At 45.2% G+C, this 19397-nt stretch overlaps 1 protein-coding gene across 1 annotated transcript in view; it reads right to left on the bottom strand.

Moving 5' to 3' along the window:
• Positions 1 to 19397, bottom strand: part of LOC114667772 (phosphodiesterase 4A, cAMP-specific) — a 649415-nt gene that overhangs the window by 17040 nt on the left and 612978 nt on the right. Inside the window, 3 exon segments of the mRNA XM_028823210.2 lie at positions 1342 to 1506; positions 3484 to 3582; positions 7077 to 7252. Coding sequence (XP_028679043.1) covers positions 1342 to 1506; positions 3484 to 3582; positions 7077 to 7252 — 440 coding nt within the window.

Raw genomic sequence — 19397 nt, 5'->3', positions numbered from 1 at the left:
TACATAAGTGAAAGCTGAAATTGTTGGCGGTGATCTCATCAGACCTGCCTCTACTGTAAAGAATCTTGGTGTCATTTTTGATTCCTCCCTCACTTATTCCGTCCACATAAATCGCATTAAGAAACTTTCTTACTTTCACCTCCGTAACATATCCCGTGTTCGCTCCTTCCTCTCCTTCTCTAATGCTGAGAAACTTGTTAATACTTTTATCACATCCCGCATTGATTACTGTAATTCCCTACTGGCAGTTGTCCCTTCTAATCTTCTATCACAGCTCCAGTTTACTCAAAACTCAGCTGCAAGAGTCCTTACTCGAACCAGCGAGCACATCACACCCATCCTGCTCCATCTTCACTGGCTCCCTGTGTCTTACAGAATCGAATATAAAATCCTACTAATAACCTACAAAGCCTTAAACGACCTGTGCCAAACTACATCAGTGACCTCCTCCATCACTATGTGCCAGTCCGCTCACTAAGGTCCTCTGATTCTGGCAATCTTGTTGTACCCCACACTAATCTGCACTCCATGGGTGACAGCAGGGCCTTCAGCTATATAGCGCCCAGACTCTGGAATGACCTACCGAAATTAATCAGGTCAGCTGACTCCATTAATTCTTTTAAAAAATATAACTAAAATCTCATCTGTTCAGGAAGGTTTTTAGCTCTACTTGACTTTATTACAATTCTCTCAGTTTACTTCTCTGTCAAGATGCTCATGTAACCTGTATGTGTGTGTGCGAGACCATCGATTATGTTGTCTGTTAGGTTTTTTCTCTGAATTCACTGTCTTAATCTTCTTTATTTATTTATCTGCAATGCTATATGCTGTATACCCTGCTGTTCTTCTTATATTCTGTAAGTGCCTTGAGCATGGGAAAGGTGCTATATAAATAAAATGTATTATTATTGCGCTTTCTTCTGTCTGTAGACGTTTCCCACAGGGTACCCGTGAGCAGAGATCAGGCACCTGACACCATTAGCAGAATCCCAGCAACAATTCGTCCTAATTGCTCTTGAAACGACATAACTGATAAATACAAACGATACCAAGTGTCTCTGACTGTGAGGTGTGCTTCAGTTTGCGTCATTACTTGTGCGCCAAGTATTCCGAGTGCTGACTTAATCAAACCCCTAAGTTACAAATTTGAGCAAAGGGCCTACTGAACCCACACTGACACAATGTGAACCCTGGCTGGTCAGGCAGCGGACTCCAAATGATGACCCGAGGCCTCTACGTGAACCCCAGTGATGTACGACAGAGCTGCGACAAGTGCAGCGATGGTCCCCTACTCGTACGTCTGGGTGTTCGTCTCGGCCCCTACCCAGTGTTCATACTCACATCAAGGGCAGGCGTGGACAGCAGCACATGGGTAGACTGCGTGACATCTGCGGCGTGGAGGCTGTTGTGATACGCCACATCTGCGTGGTAGTGGTCTTCAAGCGTCATAATGTAGGTGATAAACGTGTCCACTGGAATCTTAAAGGTTTTCATCAAATCTCTCTCCTGAAATCAGAGGAAAAAAATGAACGATTGCAAAAAAATCAAAAGACAGACATTTGAAGGGTTGCTGTCTTTTTGGTTCAGCTTTGCACTAGAGGGTTCATACCCAAAAGTCAGCTGCTACCCTGCGTGAATGGCAGAACCTCTCTTGGGTAATTCATCATAACCTACAATTTGGAAGGTACTTAGTCCATTTTGGTAGTGCAGTGGCACTGGAGCTCAGGGGCAAAGTAAGATCCAGCCCTGGGTACTGTGCCCATTATAAACGACAAGTGACTGGAAAATGACTTTAGTTTGTTATGATCAGGAAAGCTCAGAGATAAAAGCAAGTCGTCAACTTATGGGAGGATAAACACAACCACAAAAATGCGGACCTGACCTGCCGGAAATTCAGACGCCAAGCTCCCCCTGCTTTCACAGCCCTGCGCTATTTGCATACATTTTATGCACTTCTTGCAAATTATGACACGCAGTTGTGCTGCTGGATGACCAGGTTAGTTGTTGCAGTTCAACTCCAAGAAAACAAACAAAAAAAATTAAAGGGTTAATAATTGTGGCCAATGAGGAATCAGCGTGCTGTGACCCTCAGGTCTACTGAAGCTTTCCCTAATTCACAAAGTCCGTATGTGAGCCTGAGCGAGTCTCCAACTTTAAAGCTGCTGCTTGTTCCAAGGCGTGAACCTGAGCGAGTCTCCAGAGTTTTATGGCCTTGATGGATCTTCTGCTTCTTAACCACAGCCTTCTCAAAACCTCGTTCATGCGCAGCTCCTCCACTCGAGATCAAATGCAAGCTGAAGCAGGTCACCGGAGTTCTAACCCCAAGCCCAAGCCTGTGACATGCTTCAAGGTTTGAGCCCGAGTACATTTATGGAGTTACTTTTGGGCTTGAGGATACATCCAAGTCCAAACTGCCATTGCCCTAGCGCTACTAACTGTAAGACTTGTTCATATCCAGCCACTCTTATGAGGCGTCTACTTTGACTTTCGAGTTGTCGACATCACTGTCTCTCGATGTGTCATGAAAGGGAATCTCTGTGCTCCAAGTCGATAAAGTAACCACATGTGTGACTTCCGTCATTGTCAATGTTACTTGTTTTATTTGAATTACATTTTATCGAGCTTAAAAATCCTCGTAAGTCTACAACAAGCAAAACATTTCACAAAATCAACATACCGTATATACTTACGTATAAGTAGGGTCATAACATCAGACCCCGACTTATACGCCTGTTCAAAAATGTGACACTTAATTTTTTACATTTTCTTACATCATCTTGCCTCCTCCAATCTCACATCAGTTTCTCAGACGCATCAAATTTAGTTGCAGCAGCGCAGTTACCGATTTCTTTCGCTACTTCAACGACTTTTAATTTAAAACCAGCTTCATATTTTCTTCTGATTGAATGCTCCATCGTAGATAAGGGATGTTCTTACGATAAAGGTGTATGATACAAAAAACACAAAACAGTGCAAACGTCACTTCGGAATAGTCCGGGTATCACTGTGTGGTCACGTAGGCACAATAGAGAGACAGCGAGAGGTTAGGGAAAAACGCTGATTCAGCACATTGCTGCACCCACATAGATGTTAGCGTATTGTAATCTCTTGGACCAGTAGCGTGAGTTTTCCACATTCGACTTATATGACCGACATTATAAAATATCAGAAAATATACTGTAAAATCAAGTCCAACTTACGATTAAGGTGAATGAGATAAAAAACACAAATCAGTGCAAATGTCACTTCGGAATAGTTCGGGTATTACCGGGAGGTCATGTAGGGACAATACATAGAAAACAAAAGGCCGTGTGCTCCGCAGTTACTCTCTCATGTGGGCGATAGCATATCGTAATCTCTTGGACCAATAGCGGGAGTTTTCCCATTCGGTCATTATAAAATACCAGAAATTATACGGTATAATCAAATCCCGACTTATCTGCAAATATATACAGTACATCCATATAATCAAATTGCTCCTACCTGGAAAATTGCAAACATTATGCAACTGAGCGGCCGGTTATTGGAGAACTCCGCCACCCGGAAGATATTAAGGCCCCACTTGTTCAAGTCTTCCAGCTCCTAAACGGAAAAAGAGACACAAACAGCTGAGACATTCATTCCAGTCAAAGACCCTTTTATCAAAGTCCACACATTAGGGTCTCTGGACTAGTGGACCAGTCTGTTTCACCAAGCCCTCATCCATGGACTGTATGGGGTGCCTAAGCAATGGACGTCTTGAACTCTGAACCCTACAAAAAGTTGTTACTCCTGAAACTGCAAATGAAACTCATGATAACACTTCAGGTGACCAGCTCTATTCTCAGATTTACCACATGCATAAACTCAAGAAGCTATGTCTTGTCATCTCCAGGCAGAGAGACTTGTACTTCATGACGCACATCCAAAAGGTGAAATCACTTCATAATGCGTCTCGATGGGCCAGGACGGCACTGTAAAATGGCACAGCTGAACACAGCCAAAGCTGAGCAGTCTGGGAACTTTCAGAGGAAGAGCAAATGCATTTAGTCGTCTTCTGTCATGACAGAATAATTTTACAAACCTCTCAAAACATATTCATGTTGTCATTATGGATAATCAATGAGCAAAATGCACACATTTATCCATTTGAAATGAAATCTACAACACAATAAAGTGTGCAAAGTGAAGGGGCTTCTGAATCCACTGTGCCTATCTATGTAATAATTCTTTGCATTTATATAGCGCTTTTCTCATTACTCAAAGCACTCAGCAATTGCAGGTTAAGGGGCCAACAGGCTCAAGGGCCCAACAGAGCAGAGTCCCTTTTGGCATTTACGGGATTCAAACCGGCAACCTACCGATTGCCAAGGCATATCCCTAGCCTCAGAGCCACCACTCCGTCCTATAGTGCCTTTCACGATCTATATGTATACCTGTATAGATATTGTGAGATATGGCCGGTCATTCATCCCGGGCCAATACCCCCACGCTGCTAGATGGAGCCCTCCTTGCAGCATGGAGGTGCCCCGAATGCCAGCAGGGAATTATTGACAACAAAGTTTTTATGCACAGCCCTGCTGGCAACTATGGGGACCGCCAGGAGTCGCTGCAGGGAGACACAAGGACATCTATTTTCCCTACACCCCGGACGTACATCCCAGTCACATGGACAGAAGGAATGACGTGCTTCCGGGATGAAAAAGAAGAGTTTTTGATCTGACCCAGAAGTGCTAAGAAGTCACATGGACTGAGGGTTCAGAAGCACTTCCGGGTCATGGACCATAAAGGATTGTGGGAAATCCCAGATGGACGAGCCGAGTTGGGAGGAAGGGTGACTGAGCTGCTGGGAGTGGAGGATTGGTTATTGTGATTTGTTTATTGAGTATTGTGGAGTGGAGGTGCTTTGTGCACTTTATTATTATAATAAATATTCATCTTTGGACTTTTACCTGGTGTCTGACGTGGTGTCCGAGGGTTCAAGGGAGCGAGAGCTCCCCCAAACTGTCACAATATCTATTATATAATGCCTGATCTACCTAACTGCTACATAGTGCCTTTCACATCTATATCTATCTATTGGCTGGGGGTCAGACCCGGCCGGGACACCTGAAGGGACCAAGTGGTGGCATTTTTGTCCTCCGGGCCACGAGAGGGCAACCGCCCTGGAGCAGAAGAGGGCCACGGAAGGGGAGCAGGGAGGCTCAAGTCCGTGGAGGCCTGTATCCACCGCCAGGGGGCGCCCCGAGCCTCATGGAGCCCAGGACTTATTTACTTCCGCCACACCCATGGAGGACGATCCTTCCAGGGTCACCCGGAGTGCTTCCATGTGCTCTCCTGACGCTTCCGCCACACCAGGACGTGACGTCAGGTAGAGCACATGGAGCTTATCTGGGTGAGGATAAATGGGGCCGCCTCCCTCCAATCAGAGAGCTGGAGTCGGGAGCAGGAGCAGGACGAAGCTCCTGGAGAAAGAGGACAGGTGGCCCAGGGACGAGGAGAGAGAAGGCCCAAGAGAAAGGTGACTGGGGCTAGAGGCGCAGTGTGTTGTGTGGGACTGAGTTGAGTTGTATGGAGAAGAGCAGAAACCTGTTTTGTATAAAGATGTGGTCTGCGACTGGTGGTGTCCGGGTAAATATCACACTATTATTTAGTACCTTTCATATCTATCTATCTATCTATCTATCTAAGTGCCTTTCACAATCTACTGATCATATCTTCAGTGCTCACTGACCAACTACTTTGTAAAACCTACACACACACACTCACACACACACACACACACACACACACACACACACAGACACAGACACCACTGCTCCACAATTACAGCAACATTCATTCCTATCAATCCTTCTTATTTGAAAATTTCCATAATGGCTCACTTTTTATTTGCCTGTGGCATTGGTCAAGTCTAAAAAACTCCAAACAATAATAATAATAATTTTTGATATTTATATAGCGCTTTTCTTAACACTCAAAGTGCTTTAGTAAGTGTGGAGTCACTTCAGCCACCACTAATCTGCCGCACACCCACGTGGATGACGATGGCAGCCATTTTTGCACCAGTACGCTCACCACACATTAGCTCTTAGGTGGTGAAGCGGTGAGAGAGAGATGGCCAGTCAGAGACAGGGGATGATCAGGGGGACCAGAATGACCAGGAGGCCATGGTGGACAATTTAGCCAGGACATCAGGATACACCCTGCTCGTTTCAAAGGGTGTCCAGCGATCATTGATGACCACAGACAGTCAGGATGTCAGTTTTGCGTCTCATCTGAGGGACAGCGCCATTTTTCCAGCACTGTGTCCCCATCAGTTCCCTGGAGCATTGGGATCCACATTCAGACCACAGGGTAAGCGCCCCCTGCTGGCCTCACCAACACCTCTTCCAGTACCAACCCAAGCTTCCCCTGGTTGGTCTCCCATCCGATTACTGGCAGGGCCTGCACATGCTTAGCGTCAGGTGGATGGTCCTCTTCTGAAGTGCTTGTGGTGAGGAGTAAACTGCTTGCCTGGCTGCGCTCCAGTGTGGCTGTCCAAGGGCCTAAACCACACCTTGAGAAATGCCAAGTGTGATGTGGAGGTCAGGCTTCATCTGCTTTTGTATAAAACCCAACAAATGTAAAGTGTGTCCTAATTAGCTGGACTTTTTTTCACCAAAACATGTGAACTGAGCTTGAAGAGCGAGTCTTGATCTGACACAGCTTGAATGGTGTTACATAAAATCGAGACTGATGGACAGAGAGGCTGGAGTGCAGACTTGTAACATAATTAGCGTTCCACTAAATTAAATAGTGTTTGTGTATGGGAGCAACAAATCTTTTTTGCCAATAATGGCCACTTCATCCCAGGATTCTTAATTGAAAAGAGCAACTCCTTTACTTTTCATTATGAGGTACAATACAGACAAGGGGGGCTGCAGTTTCCTGCGCCTTGCTGCCTTGAATCCTCTGACTCCGGTTCTCTAGTTTGGGTGGTCCTGGGCTGTGCACTACAAGACTGCTGTCTTTCTCACTTGACACTCGTTCTCATGCAGCATTTTAAAACTTAAAAAATATGAACATTTCTGACATTAAATAGGCAGCTGACATACCCTGGCAAGGTTCTCCTCCTGGTCAGTCTTCACCCCAAAGCGTGGGATACTGGAGTTGGTCAGACTGGAGCTGTGCATCAGTTTCTTCACCCCACTGATCTGACACATGGGCTGCTTCTTCTTCTTCTCGCGCTCCTTCTGAGTTGGGGAGGGGATCTCCACTTCATTTTGCTTATCTGAAAGTAGGATCACAGAAGACATGAAGTTTAGCTGCTGTCTCACTCCTCACACACCATGAATCTGTATGGTTCAAACAAACGGGTTCTTATTTTAGCCAATCACAGAAGGATTACACAAGTGAGACAACGAGCAGGTTACTACTGGAAAAACCTCTCAAGTACCTCTGGACAGGTGGGCTGAACTATGGAGAGTCACTGACATTCAGAAAGGCGTACTTAGCCTAATATAGAGGGGTAGGTACTCCACCTCAGTCCTAGAGGTTTTCGCTTTAACCAGTCTCTTAAATAGACCCCATTCAACCCCCTTAATAATAGGATAAGTGTCTATGTGTCAGTCCGCTTGCAGTGTCTCTGTCAGATGGCACATGAAATGGATTGAATTTGTCATTCCAACAGATGGCACATCACAAACATTAGCACTGCTTTTATGAATCCCATCCCAAATGGCACACAGTGTAACAGAGAGAGACAGACACATTGCATGGTGCACTGCAAACGTTAAAGTGGAGGTCTGCATGGATTATTTAGATTTCAACCCGTCTTACATGGGTAGCACAGCTAGTAATATAATGAAAGGATAAGTGTCTGTGTCTCCATCCAGTCGCTATGTCTTTGTCATTCCAACAGATGGCACATCATAAGCCTTTCCACTGCTTTTACGAATCCCATTCCAAATGGCACATAAAAAAGACACGTGCATTACATTGGTCATTCCAACAGATGGCACATCACAAACATTAGCACTGTTTTTACAGAATCCCATCCCCAATGGCATAGGAAAGAGACAGACGCATTGCACGATGCACTGCAAACATTAATGCCGAGGTCTGCATTGATTACCGTATTTACTTGTGTATCACATGCACCTTAATTTATACAAAGAAAATTGAAAAAAAAGAGAAAAAAATTTTTGCCCCGTGTACAACGCACGTTGTGATTGTATAGGAAGAGTTTAGGGCACGTTTTCCATGAAATGCCCTTCTGTTTTTGTTGCATGACGAAAGTTTTTCTTTTCCACGAGAGAGAGAAAGAGAGTGAGCGCTAGAGAGAGCACAAGAAAGAGAGTGAGAGAAAAAGAGAGAGAGCGCGAGAGAGTGAGAGAGAGAGAGAGAGAGAGAGAGAGAGAGAGAGATACAGAGAGAGAGAGCGACAGAGACAGAGAAAGAGACAGACAGAGCGAGAGAGAGAGAGAGAGAGAGAGAAAGAGAGAGACAGAGAGAGCGAGAGTGAGAGATACAGAGAGAGAGAGAGCACAAGGGAGCAAGAGAGCACGAGAGAGAGAGAGAGAGAGAAAGAGAGAGAACACGCGTGCAAGTGAACGAGAGAGAGAGAGAGAGTGAGTGAGTGAGTGAGAGAACCCAAGCAGAAGAAGTAAACATTACAGAAAAAAATTCCCTCGTGTACGATGCGCACCTGATTTTTTAATGCTAATTTTCGGGAAAAAATGTGCACATGGTACACGCGTAAATCCGGTATTTAGATTTCAACCCATCTTACACGATTAGCACAGCAGGTTTATTTCTAAAGCCATATGTTTTTATGGGCTTAGTTTTAGCTAACTTGTTTGTTATGATTCTGAACCCTTAATTGCCTGTTTTAGTTTTCTTAAGTCAACAGTGAGGTGCAAATGGCAAAGGAACCAGCAGCTCTTCAGCTAAGGTGCTTCCATTTAAACCTGTGCATCAGGAACGTCTGTGTTAATACAATGCTATGAAATAAATGGGAGAGAGAGAGAAGGGAAAGAGCAAGAGGTGCAAATCTGTTCTGAACATCCTCAGAAAATGAACAATCAGCATGGAGATAAAGATCTGTCCAGGAAGAGCGAATGCACTAACAAGCCATGTCATTAAATAGCAAGTTTCATTATCTGCCAGGCTTGGCTTCGAATTCCAAAAGTTCAAGTTCACATTTATTTGTCATTCCAGCCATATTTAAAATACAGCGGGACAATACTGATTGGAATGAAAACCTGCAGCCCCTGTGGACCCCCCCCAGGACCCCCGACCTAGTGGGTGTCTTAAAGTGACAGATGCCTGTGCTCCTGCACGTTCCTGTGCCTGCGTTGCCCGTAATGGCTTTCTGTGTTCGGCACGCTGGCTTCCTTGCTGTTCGTACATCTCGCAATAAAACCTCAGAAAGGAGCTCAATTCAAAGTGAAATCAATGCATTTGATTTTAAACAGTTGAGGCACAAGCAGGTTTAGTTCCTTTGGACCAAAGGCCTCCACAAGGCCACAGCACCTTCTTAAAATAAAACAAAATCCTCAAATAAAGTAAACCAAAGTCAGCAGTAAAAAGCTCATGTTGCAGAATGGAAGACCTAGCAGGCGGTCACACTTTACCGACTTTACCCATCATGCTCCTGGCTGACTCGCACCCCGAGCGCTTCACTTTACGCCCCACCTTCATCTCCATACCTCTGGCCGTCAGTAAGCCTCTCATAGGCCTGCCGTATGCTGGAGTTGCCGGACGAGAGAACCACGGTGCTTCTGCAGCTTTTCCTCTTCACTCTCTACCTCAGTTTGCTCGACTGACTGTGAGAAGCTTTCCCCCCCGGTTTGTATTTTTACAGCTCACTTCAGTATTCAAATGAGCCTCGGCCGTGGCAGGAAATCTGAAGCACCCAGAAGAGAACCCACAGGGTGAACATGCAAACTCTGTACGGTCAAGTGCCGGGCATGGGATTAAGCAAGAAAGAAGCAGGGCCATCCTCTGGGCTACCTCGTCACACTTTGATAGAGTCAACAATATGGGGGGGGGGGATGGTGAGTATGTAGTAGACTGTGAGCCCCCCCCCCAAACACCACACATAACAATGCTGGCAAAAGTCCCAGGTTCAAACAAGAGAGCAAAGGATCTTTTTACAGGCTTTTTTTTTTTCCACAATATTCTTTATCCCTTTTCTCCTCCTCCTCCTCCACTCTTGTCCAGCCGGCATTGTCCACTTCATCCCATCTCCGAATCCAAAGGAGTGGCAGAGCAGACCTTTTCACCCTGAGCCCGGTAGTGCTTCCGCTGCAACAAGCTTACCACCCATAAACACTTGGTGAGAAAGGAGTCGGCCTCCGGAAACAACAATGGACCCCAAAAAAGCTAAGACTCATATGCAGCCCTGCGGGTGTCCAAACAGGAACCATGCCAGAGTTATGCCACCATCCAGAATACTGGGGAACATGTGGCCCCGGGATGCAGTCTCCTTCTGTTCAAACATTTTAACTGCATCCTGACAGGGAAAGGTACCACTAAGCAACCCAGTTAGGATGCCCGTCCACCCGTGGCCTCCCAGCCAGGTAAGGTGCCATCCACCCCAGCCAGGATGCCAGGCAACCTGTGTCATCTATGACCTTAATAAAAGGACAAGTGTCAGTGTATCTGTGTGTCCTGTCTGGTGCCTATGTCTCGTATCAATCTAACAGATGGTGCATCGCAAACAGCAGCACTGCATTAATGAAACCAAAAACTAAATCACTTCAATAGAAGGATATGTGTCTGTGCATCTTCTTTTTCTTTCTGGTTGTTATGTCTCTGTCATTCCAACAGATGACGCATCATAAACATCTGTAGTAGTAAAATACCTTGCATTTATCATTCCAACAGATGGTGCCATCACAAGCATTAGCACTGCTTTTATGAATCCCACAGCAAATCCACCTTATTAAAAGGATAAGTGTCTGTGTATCTGTCCAGTTAATACTTCTCTGTCATTCCAACAGATGACGCATCACAAACATCTGTAATAATAAAATACACTGCATGTCTCATTCCAATAGATGGTGCACCCTAAAATTAACGAATTACGAATCCCACCCCAAATCCACCTTAATAAAAGGGCAAGTGTTTGTGTGTCTGTCCAGTGGTTACGTCTCGGTCATTCCAACAGATGACGCATCACAAACATCTGTAGTAATCAAATGCACTGCATGTCTCATTCCAATAGATGGTGCACCCTAAAATTAGCGAATTACGAATCCCACCCCAAATCCACCTTAATAAAAGGGCAAGTGTCTGTGTTTGTGTGTCTGTCCAGTGGTCATTCCAACAGATGACGCATCACAAACATTTGTTAAAATGCTGTAGATATTGCAGTACATTGAAAAGCATTTAATGTGCAATGCAACAAGACTAATACAATTATGTATTATACAGTATGCACACATCTCTTAGACTACTAAGCACTGTTGTAAGTCGCTCTGGATAAGAGCGTCTGCTAAATGATGTAAATGTAAATCTCTATACAGTAAATACAGGCACTTCTGCATATAAAAATGTTATAAAAATGAATCCCAGAATTTATCAGTCCATATTGAATGAAATCTCTCACAGATTAGACTCCCTAGAGGAGGCATCTTCATGGCGTGGCGCACCGACTGATCAATTTTCACTTTGTGCTCCTGGAGTCAGGCCAGCTTCCAGGTGACAAAACAAGCTGCTCGTGCCGAGTCTTCATTTTTCCTAAAATTTGTTTGAGGGCTTGCGGTTCACCAAACTGACGTCAATGGTTGGACTGAACATGCCGGAATCCCTGTGCATTAAGGAATACAATTTCTCTGTGCTTATTGTCAAACGCGCTCCTTGGCTTGAAGCTTTTCCTTACTGGCAGCTCTGTGTGGTGATTTAATTGTGACCGAGGCGTCCCCGAATGGTAAAAATGAGTTGTGCTATCAGAGAAGTGCAGGAGGAATGTGGGCCACGTGGTCCAGGTGGTCTTTAAAGCTGCACTACTGACTTTCTGTCATCTCCTGTGCTTCCATGGGAGAAGAACATGGGGCGCTATAAACACCCGATTTAATTTCATATGCTTTGTAACTCAATGACTTGTTACAGGGTCTGGGTTTTCAGAACTGCCCTGCATTATTTTTAAATCAGTGTATCTAAAATATGGTAACTAAAATGTAGATTTTTCTAAACAACACTCAGGAAGAAAACAGAGATACCTACATCAATAATGTCAAGTGAAAAAATGGAGTCGGTGTGTAGGGTGCAATATGAGCTGGTATGGATACTAGCTGGTAGTAAAAAAAAACATAAAAATAACAAAATGATAACCTAAAAATAATATAACATTCACAGACTCCCTCAATGCAATTCAATGTCACTCTGCCAGACTCTGAAGGGTGTGCCAATCCTTTTCAGTGTACCCTCCTGCCAATGTAGAACGTACAGCTAAGCTAAAAAGATGCCTTTAGGAGTGAAATACGTGTTGGCAGAGGAAGAACCCATGCAGGCATGGAGGGGATTTGCAAATCCACTGTCACCCCAGCCAGGAAGGTCATGAACGGACGGGCATCGTGGCTTGGTTGGGTAGCTGGCACCTTCCTGGCTGGGAGGCCATAATAATAGATGGGCAGAGGAAATCTGCATTCCAGGGCCATGTATTCCCCAAAACAATAGACGGCAGCTGCCATTTGTATACGAGCAGGGCAACATGGGAGCTGTAGTCCTGATGGGCGGCCCTGCTGGTGCCCATGGGTGCTGCTAGGAAGACCGGCTGGTAGAGGATTTCTTCAGTTTAAGGAGGCTCCGTCTGACCCTGAAGTGCTTCCTGGGTGTAATGCTGTGGCACTGGCAGGACTCCCAGGTCCAACATTAAAGGAACCACCCTGTCTCACCCAGGGAACTTGGAGTTGGGAGAAGAGATGGACAACACTCGCGCCTGGGAGAGTAGAGGAGGAAAGGAAAGAAAAGAAAGAACAGAACTGTGGATTGTGAAAATAAAAAACTTTACTTAAACCTGGGACCGTTGTGACTTTTAGAAGCCCCCAACCCCACACAACTGACGTAGTCGGCAGGATTTCTGGCTGTCTGTTTGGCAGGAGCCTGTGTTTTAAACTGTATTGTTATAGCACAAACCCATCAGACGTATCCACCTGTGTTATTTTAAAAAGTGACCGTCATCCTGAGAAAAATGGGAAGAAAAACTACTAAGAAGAGTGGAAGACCCTCGGGGAACAGGCAGTCTGTTGGTACCCCACGCCTGTTCGATTGCTCAAAGGAATACAAAGAAGAGGTGCCCCTAACTTGCATAATGAGGGATCACTTCCTATAGTTGAAGTTAGGTGAGGAGAAAGACAATACATGGCTGGGGAGGAGTGGAAGAGAAATGGGAAAAAAACAACAGAATTGTGTACCGTGTGCAGCCTTTAAAAGGGTCCTTTCATGAAACTGTAATATTTTATTTGAACCACTCAGTTGTCTGTGTATTTGTGTCTGGGGTTTGGGGCTCTGCTGCTCCCCCTACTGGCGACACCACACACACAATGTGAACAGTGAATATGTCACTCAAGACAGTACTAACCACTCCAACACTGCACTTTACAAATGAGCTCGACTATCTATGAGGGGAGACCAAAAATTAATAAGAATTTTTTTTCTGGAGGGGCGTTAGTTCTGACGTTTGCCGCTAGGTGTGTGTGCCAGACTGCCTCTGCATCATTTGGTAAAGTGGCGTCCTTGGGGGAAAGATCTGTAAGGTCCGTCCAATCCATCCATCCATTATCCAACCCGCTATATCCTAACTACAGGGTCACGGGGGGGTCTGCTGGCGCCAATCCCAGCCAACACAGGGCGCAAGGCAGGAAACAAACGCCGGGCAGGGCGCCAGCCCACCACATGGCTGTAAGGTCCGTGTCATTTTTTTTTTTTTCTTGAGCCTCTGTTACCGTGTTCGCCGATTTTGTGATGGCAGACTTAAAAGAATAACGTGTTTGTATCAAGTTATATTTCCTTTTTGGGGAAAACAGCAGCAGAAGCTGTCACTATGCTGCGGGGGGCTTTCAAAGAAGAAGCTTTGAGACAGGCAAGAGTTTTTACCTTTAAGTGCTCAAGTGATTACGTGATGCCGTGTGGAGAAAAAACGACCCAAATTGTGGTGATCAGTGGGTTCTGGGTCACGACAACGCCTCCCGCTCACACAGCATTGAGTGTGTGGCAGTTACTCATTTTTAGGTCTCCCCTCGTATGTATTAAATCCTTAGGGGTTGTTCGGCCTGTCACACAAAAACTCAGGAACCCACTGGACCTGGACTCTCAATCAATGGTCTTGATCAGGCAGTTTATGATGTGACATACCTAATCAAGTCAAGTCAAGTTGGGGAGCAGGCACTGGTACAGTGCGTTGGCACACCCACAACACTACGAAACAACTCAGGATACCCAGTTGGTAACCCCCTAGGCAGACACGCGGTCCAGTCCCACCCTCTGGAAATGACCCTCTATCTGTCGCAGCCCAAGTGTTACGTGGGTGACCCCCCCCTTCGGCCTGGTCCAACTACTCGGGTCCCCAACAATGAGGATCCTACGAAGCCGGATCACCCTCGGGGTAATGGTTGCCACATGGCCATAGTGCCATAACTGACACTCCCCTCGCAATGCAGGTCATGTGCCTCATTCAGGACTCCATGAGCGACACAAAGTCAAACCAGCGGTACCCAAGGATTTTCTGGGGACACAAAGTACCAAAGGAGTTTTAAGGTTTCTTTATTTACAAGTTAGGTCCATAAATATTTGGACAGAGACAACCTTTCTCTCATTTTGGTTCTGTACTTTACCACAATGAATTTGAAAGAAACAACTCCGATGCAGTTGAAGTGCAGACTTTCAGCTTTAATTCAGCCCGGGTGAACAAAACGATTGCATAAAAATGTGAGGCAACTAAAGCATTTTATTAACACAATCCCTTCATTTCAGGGGCTCACTAACAAGTTCACTAGCATTAGAATTGTCCTAACTGAGGGATGAGACATGTTGAAATCAGCACGATACTCGTAGGGTCACATCCTGTGACGTAACCGGTCATTAATTTTGTAAATATCCGACACAACTATTCTTGTTTTTTCTGTACTTCTACCTCATGAGGTAAATCGTTACATTTCTCATGGACCCCCTAATTAGGGCGGCTTGCGCTAATTCGGACTTTTTAACCCATTTTTTGCACTTAATATAATTGTTTGTGATTCAAGGTGTACTGTAAGGTGAGCGGGGGGACTGAATTGAAAGAACCATCCTTTCCCAACTGTTCGCAAATCAACTTCAAGAAATTTGTTCCATGGCCTTCGGTTAACATTCCTGCTATTAAGGGACTGGAAACCGGAAGTCCCAGTTATGGAAACATACGTGTCCAGCGTGCATTTGTACCGACGGTAAACCCCCACAGGAGATTCAAAGTACAAGCACAGGGCGCACTGGGACCTGCACACCGCTTACATAGGGGACAGCAGAGGCCCGTGGGGACATGGCCGCTAGCATATTTGTGAGGTATAATTCTAGTGACAGCGCTGCGCCTTTGAGAAATGCGCACTGTGCTTCATAGTCCCGATGAGAAATGTACAGTTTGTTTGTGCTGAAAGCAGAATCCCATCGGGAGGGCCAAGCCGTTTCATTTTCTTTTCTGCTCCACTAATTTATCGTAGTCCAGAGAACAAATTTCATTGGCTCTCAGCCGAGCAGTGTGGCCTAATGGCAGACGATTTCATCGGGCCTTGAACACACAGGATTACGTCCGACACTGCGAGGGGGGGATTTATAGTTCAGTACCCAGGCGCCATGAGCCATTGTGGGATGTGGGGCTGTCCCTTCTGCTTAGTAACAGTCAAAGGTCCCAAAACAGTTACTGTCGCCCGTTTTGTTGAATATTTGTGTTCAAATTCCTTTTGTACTGACGTAGTTATGGAATAAAGTGATTAATTACGAGAACCAAACCCCACGAGCTGATGGCTTGGACGTTGGACATCACAGCGGAAAAGAAGCGGAGCAGCCCCGAGTGACAAAGCGGCTCCAACACAACGTTAAGGTCCCACGAGGTTTGCCTGTCCCTGGTTTTTCTATAAAGTAAGTGAGGAGGCTTCTCCACCTGCCCCGTTCTGGCCGTCTGGACAGTCTGCTTGCTTGATCATGGTAGATGGGAGGGGCTTCAGAAGGTTCAGATATAAACTGATACACACGTGATAATCAATCTACATTTATGGGACCTTTTCATCTCAAACATATTCACAAATCTGGGGGGGTCCCTCTTACGTCTCATCAGTCTAATTGTTTAGCTGTCTCTTCTTATCGGACATTCAGAAAAGTCCTCTTCTACGACATTTGCACTTAAAAGAAATTCAGAAATGTGTTTTCTTTGTCAACATTTTTAACACTTAACTTTCTTTTTCCATATACTTTTTAATGTAACCCTACCTCTGTGGCGTTTGCTCCTTAAATTGCACCGAAATACTGACAATCAGTGATGAGCCATGCAGACACGGGCACAGATGGCACTGAATGTTGTAGCAGAGGCGCTACTTCAATGTTGCATTTATTTTTCCGCTACTTAGTAATAAAAGGCTTAGCAAAGTGGTCCACAAGTTCAGTCCTGCGGACCACCTGAGCTGCAGCCCTGCCTTTATTAAACATGATTGTTACTTCCCAATCTCTGCCATTTTTGCGAGTCAATCCAGAAAATTACAAATGGGTCTCTAAGGGAATGCAGCAAGTATGTGGGTGGGTGATGCGGATTATTATTATTATTATTATTATTGTTCATTTTCTTGTTTTTTAAGATTTTCCTCTTTTTTATGTTCTGGTCATTTAAGTCTTTTCTTATTAAGTACATCAAAAGTGAATTTTTATACTGAAGTGCCTTGCCGTTCCCTTTAGTATTTTAGTGTTATTTGCACCCATGTCTGCTCTGCTTATCACTAATCATCAGCATTTGGATACGTTTAAGGAGCAAACTCCGCTAATAAAAGAAAACGAACATTTAAAGATATGGAAAAAAACAGAATGTCTGAACTGTTTACATGTAAAATATATTAGCACATGTGAAGGTAAATCCAACAACTAAAGCCTCTTTGAAAAGGACCCACAATGGATAGAAGAAGCTGACACACCACACAACACATTGCAATGCCTTATGGGTAGTCTGAACAACGTACAGTGCAGCCGTTTGTCTAGGTTGAAGCTAATGAACATGGACGCTCTGCTGCAGGGACTGCTGAAATGATGGTGGGGATCTCACAACAGGGAGACCCCTTTGGCCAGAGGGAGTAAAAGCTGCTGAGATTCACCAGCTTTCTGAATATGTAGAAAGGTTTAAAGAGGGAAGAACACGGAGTAATCTACGAGGCTCCATCTGGTTGGCCATCAACATTGTGCACACAATCCTGCATCGAGACGGTGAATGCCTTCATCAGAGAAGGCAGACCGACTTAGCGTGGTCTGCTGTTGCTGCACATTTGGATATCAGCTAAGAATAAGCACAACGCCCATTGTGCAGTGATGACTTCTGTTACCCAAACAACTTGGAGAACTGCACAAGCAAACAGCACCATAGAGGTTGTGACCCAATTCCTGAAATGTTAGGAAGAAGATCCAAGTGTTTTTGGAGCAGATTGTCACCAGAGATGAGATGTGGGTCCAAATCAAGGGACGAAGCATGCAATGGAAACCCCCGTCTCCTCCAGTAAAGAAGGAATTCAAATGGCAAACCTCCACCAAGAAAAATCACAAAGACTTTGTTTTTTTGGGACATGAGGGGTCCTATTCAGATGCATTTTCAGGAACATGGACAACAGGTGACCAATGCGACATACTGTGCTATGCACAGAGAGAAACAGAAACCTGCAATTTGCAGCAAAAGAAGAGAAATGTCTTGCTGCTCATGACAACACCAGTGTCCCCATGCAATGGCCGCAACGGTGGGAAGCAATGCACCAGCCGTGGTTTGAAGGTCTTCCATATCCTCCTTACGGCAAACTGATCTAGGCACACCATGTGGCTGTCACATCCTCGGGTCCACTTAAAGAGGGGTCTTCACAGTCGCAGGTTCACCACTGATGATGAGGTTAAGGATGTGGTGCAGACCCAAAAGCCTCTTCTCCCAAGAAATGAAGAAGTTAGTGGAACAACACAAGAAGTACACACGACCTACAGGGAGACCATGTGGAGACGTGATAGAACAGCTTCAGTGTATTCATCTGCTCGCAGTCACTGGTTGTCTTCACTTTTTGATTCTCCCTCCTAGTTACAGTTAGGTCATCAAGACTGAACCATTTATTTGTAAAACTCACAGCCACAGTCAGTGGCACCCCCGACCTGAACATGAGAACCCTGATCTAACTAACCAGCACTTCTCTTCCAACTATTAAGGACTGAATGTGCTTCTCATCAGCCCTGCCCAGGCAGGAGAAATCAAAATTATAAATGAACTGAAGATCTTCTCCAAAATGCTGTAGGTTGAGAGCTCCATGAGTATCTAAGAGCTACACGTGGGCTGGCGAGATCACCATAGCAGCTGTCCAGGACTCACTTCTGGGAGTTTTAATTTGTTTTTAGCTCCCTTCTGGTTTTGGATTACCATGGTTTAGAGTCTTTTGATTTCCTTCTCGATGCTTTGCACCTATATGAGTTATTTTCTCCATAGTTTTAAAAGTTACTTTTAAAGATGAAAAGCACAACAGTTTTTTATTTAAGAATTGTAGTTTCCAATCTCGGTCATTTGGATTTGTCAAGACTCGTCAAAATTGCCACCCAATGCTTCAATGAAGGACAGACACCCTAAGCAACACATTCGATTGGTAGCTGAGCAAGCAGTCAAGGTTCCCACAAAGCAGCAGACTTACAACTCTCAGCCTGGACACGATCTTCTTCTCGGAGAACACCAAGCAAGTGGCTGTGGTGGAGCTCACGGCGCCCTGGGGAGGTCAAACTCTAGGAAGCCAATGAGCAGCAATGTGAAAAAGTACCAGAAGCAGCAGGCAAGGCTGGCGATCGCGACTGCAGGCCCACTGAGGTGGGTGTTATGTTTCAATTCAGCGTGTCCCACCTGGCTGGGATTCACGTTTCTCATTTATGTCTGTTTGGTTCAATGTTTATGTAACATTGTTGTTCATTCACTTTCACTGTATCTAAGACTTTACTGTTAAGTTCCATGTGTCTTGTGGGGGGTCCCCCAAGAGGCAGGGCCACCCGCCCATCACTGTCAAGGGACGGTCCTCTGACCAATAAAGGCTGAGGAACACCAACAGTCCACTGCAGTTCACTGAATGCACTTGAGCTCTTGGGTGAGTTCTCTATTATTTTTTGCTTTGCTTTTTGGGTTTCTCGATGGATTTCGGCCTTTTGCACTGTTGTTATTTTGACTCGTTTTCGATTTTTGTACAGAAGTG

The sequence above is a fragment of the Erpetoichthys calabaricus genome, chromosome 17, assembly GCF_900747795.2.
Source record: "Erpetoichthys calabaricus chromosome 17, fErpCal1.3, whole genome shotgun sequence".
NCBI lineage: Eukaryota > Metazoa > Chordata > Cladistia > Polypteriformes > Polypteridae > Erpetoichthys > Erpetoichthys calabaricus.
The sequence above is the reverse complement of the archived record's forward strand: the minus strand, read 5'-3'. Positions and strand labels throughout refer to the sequence as shown.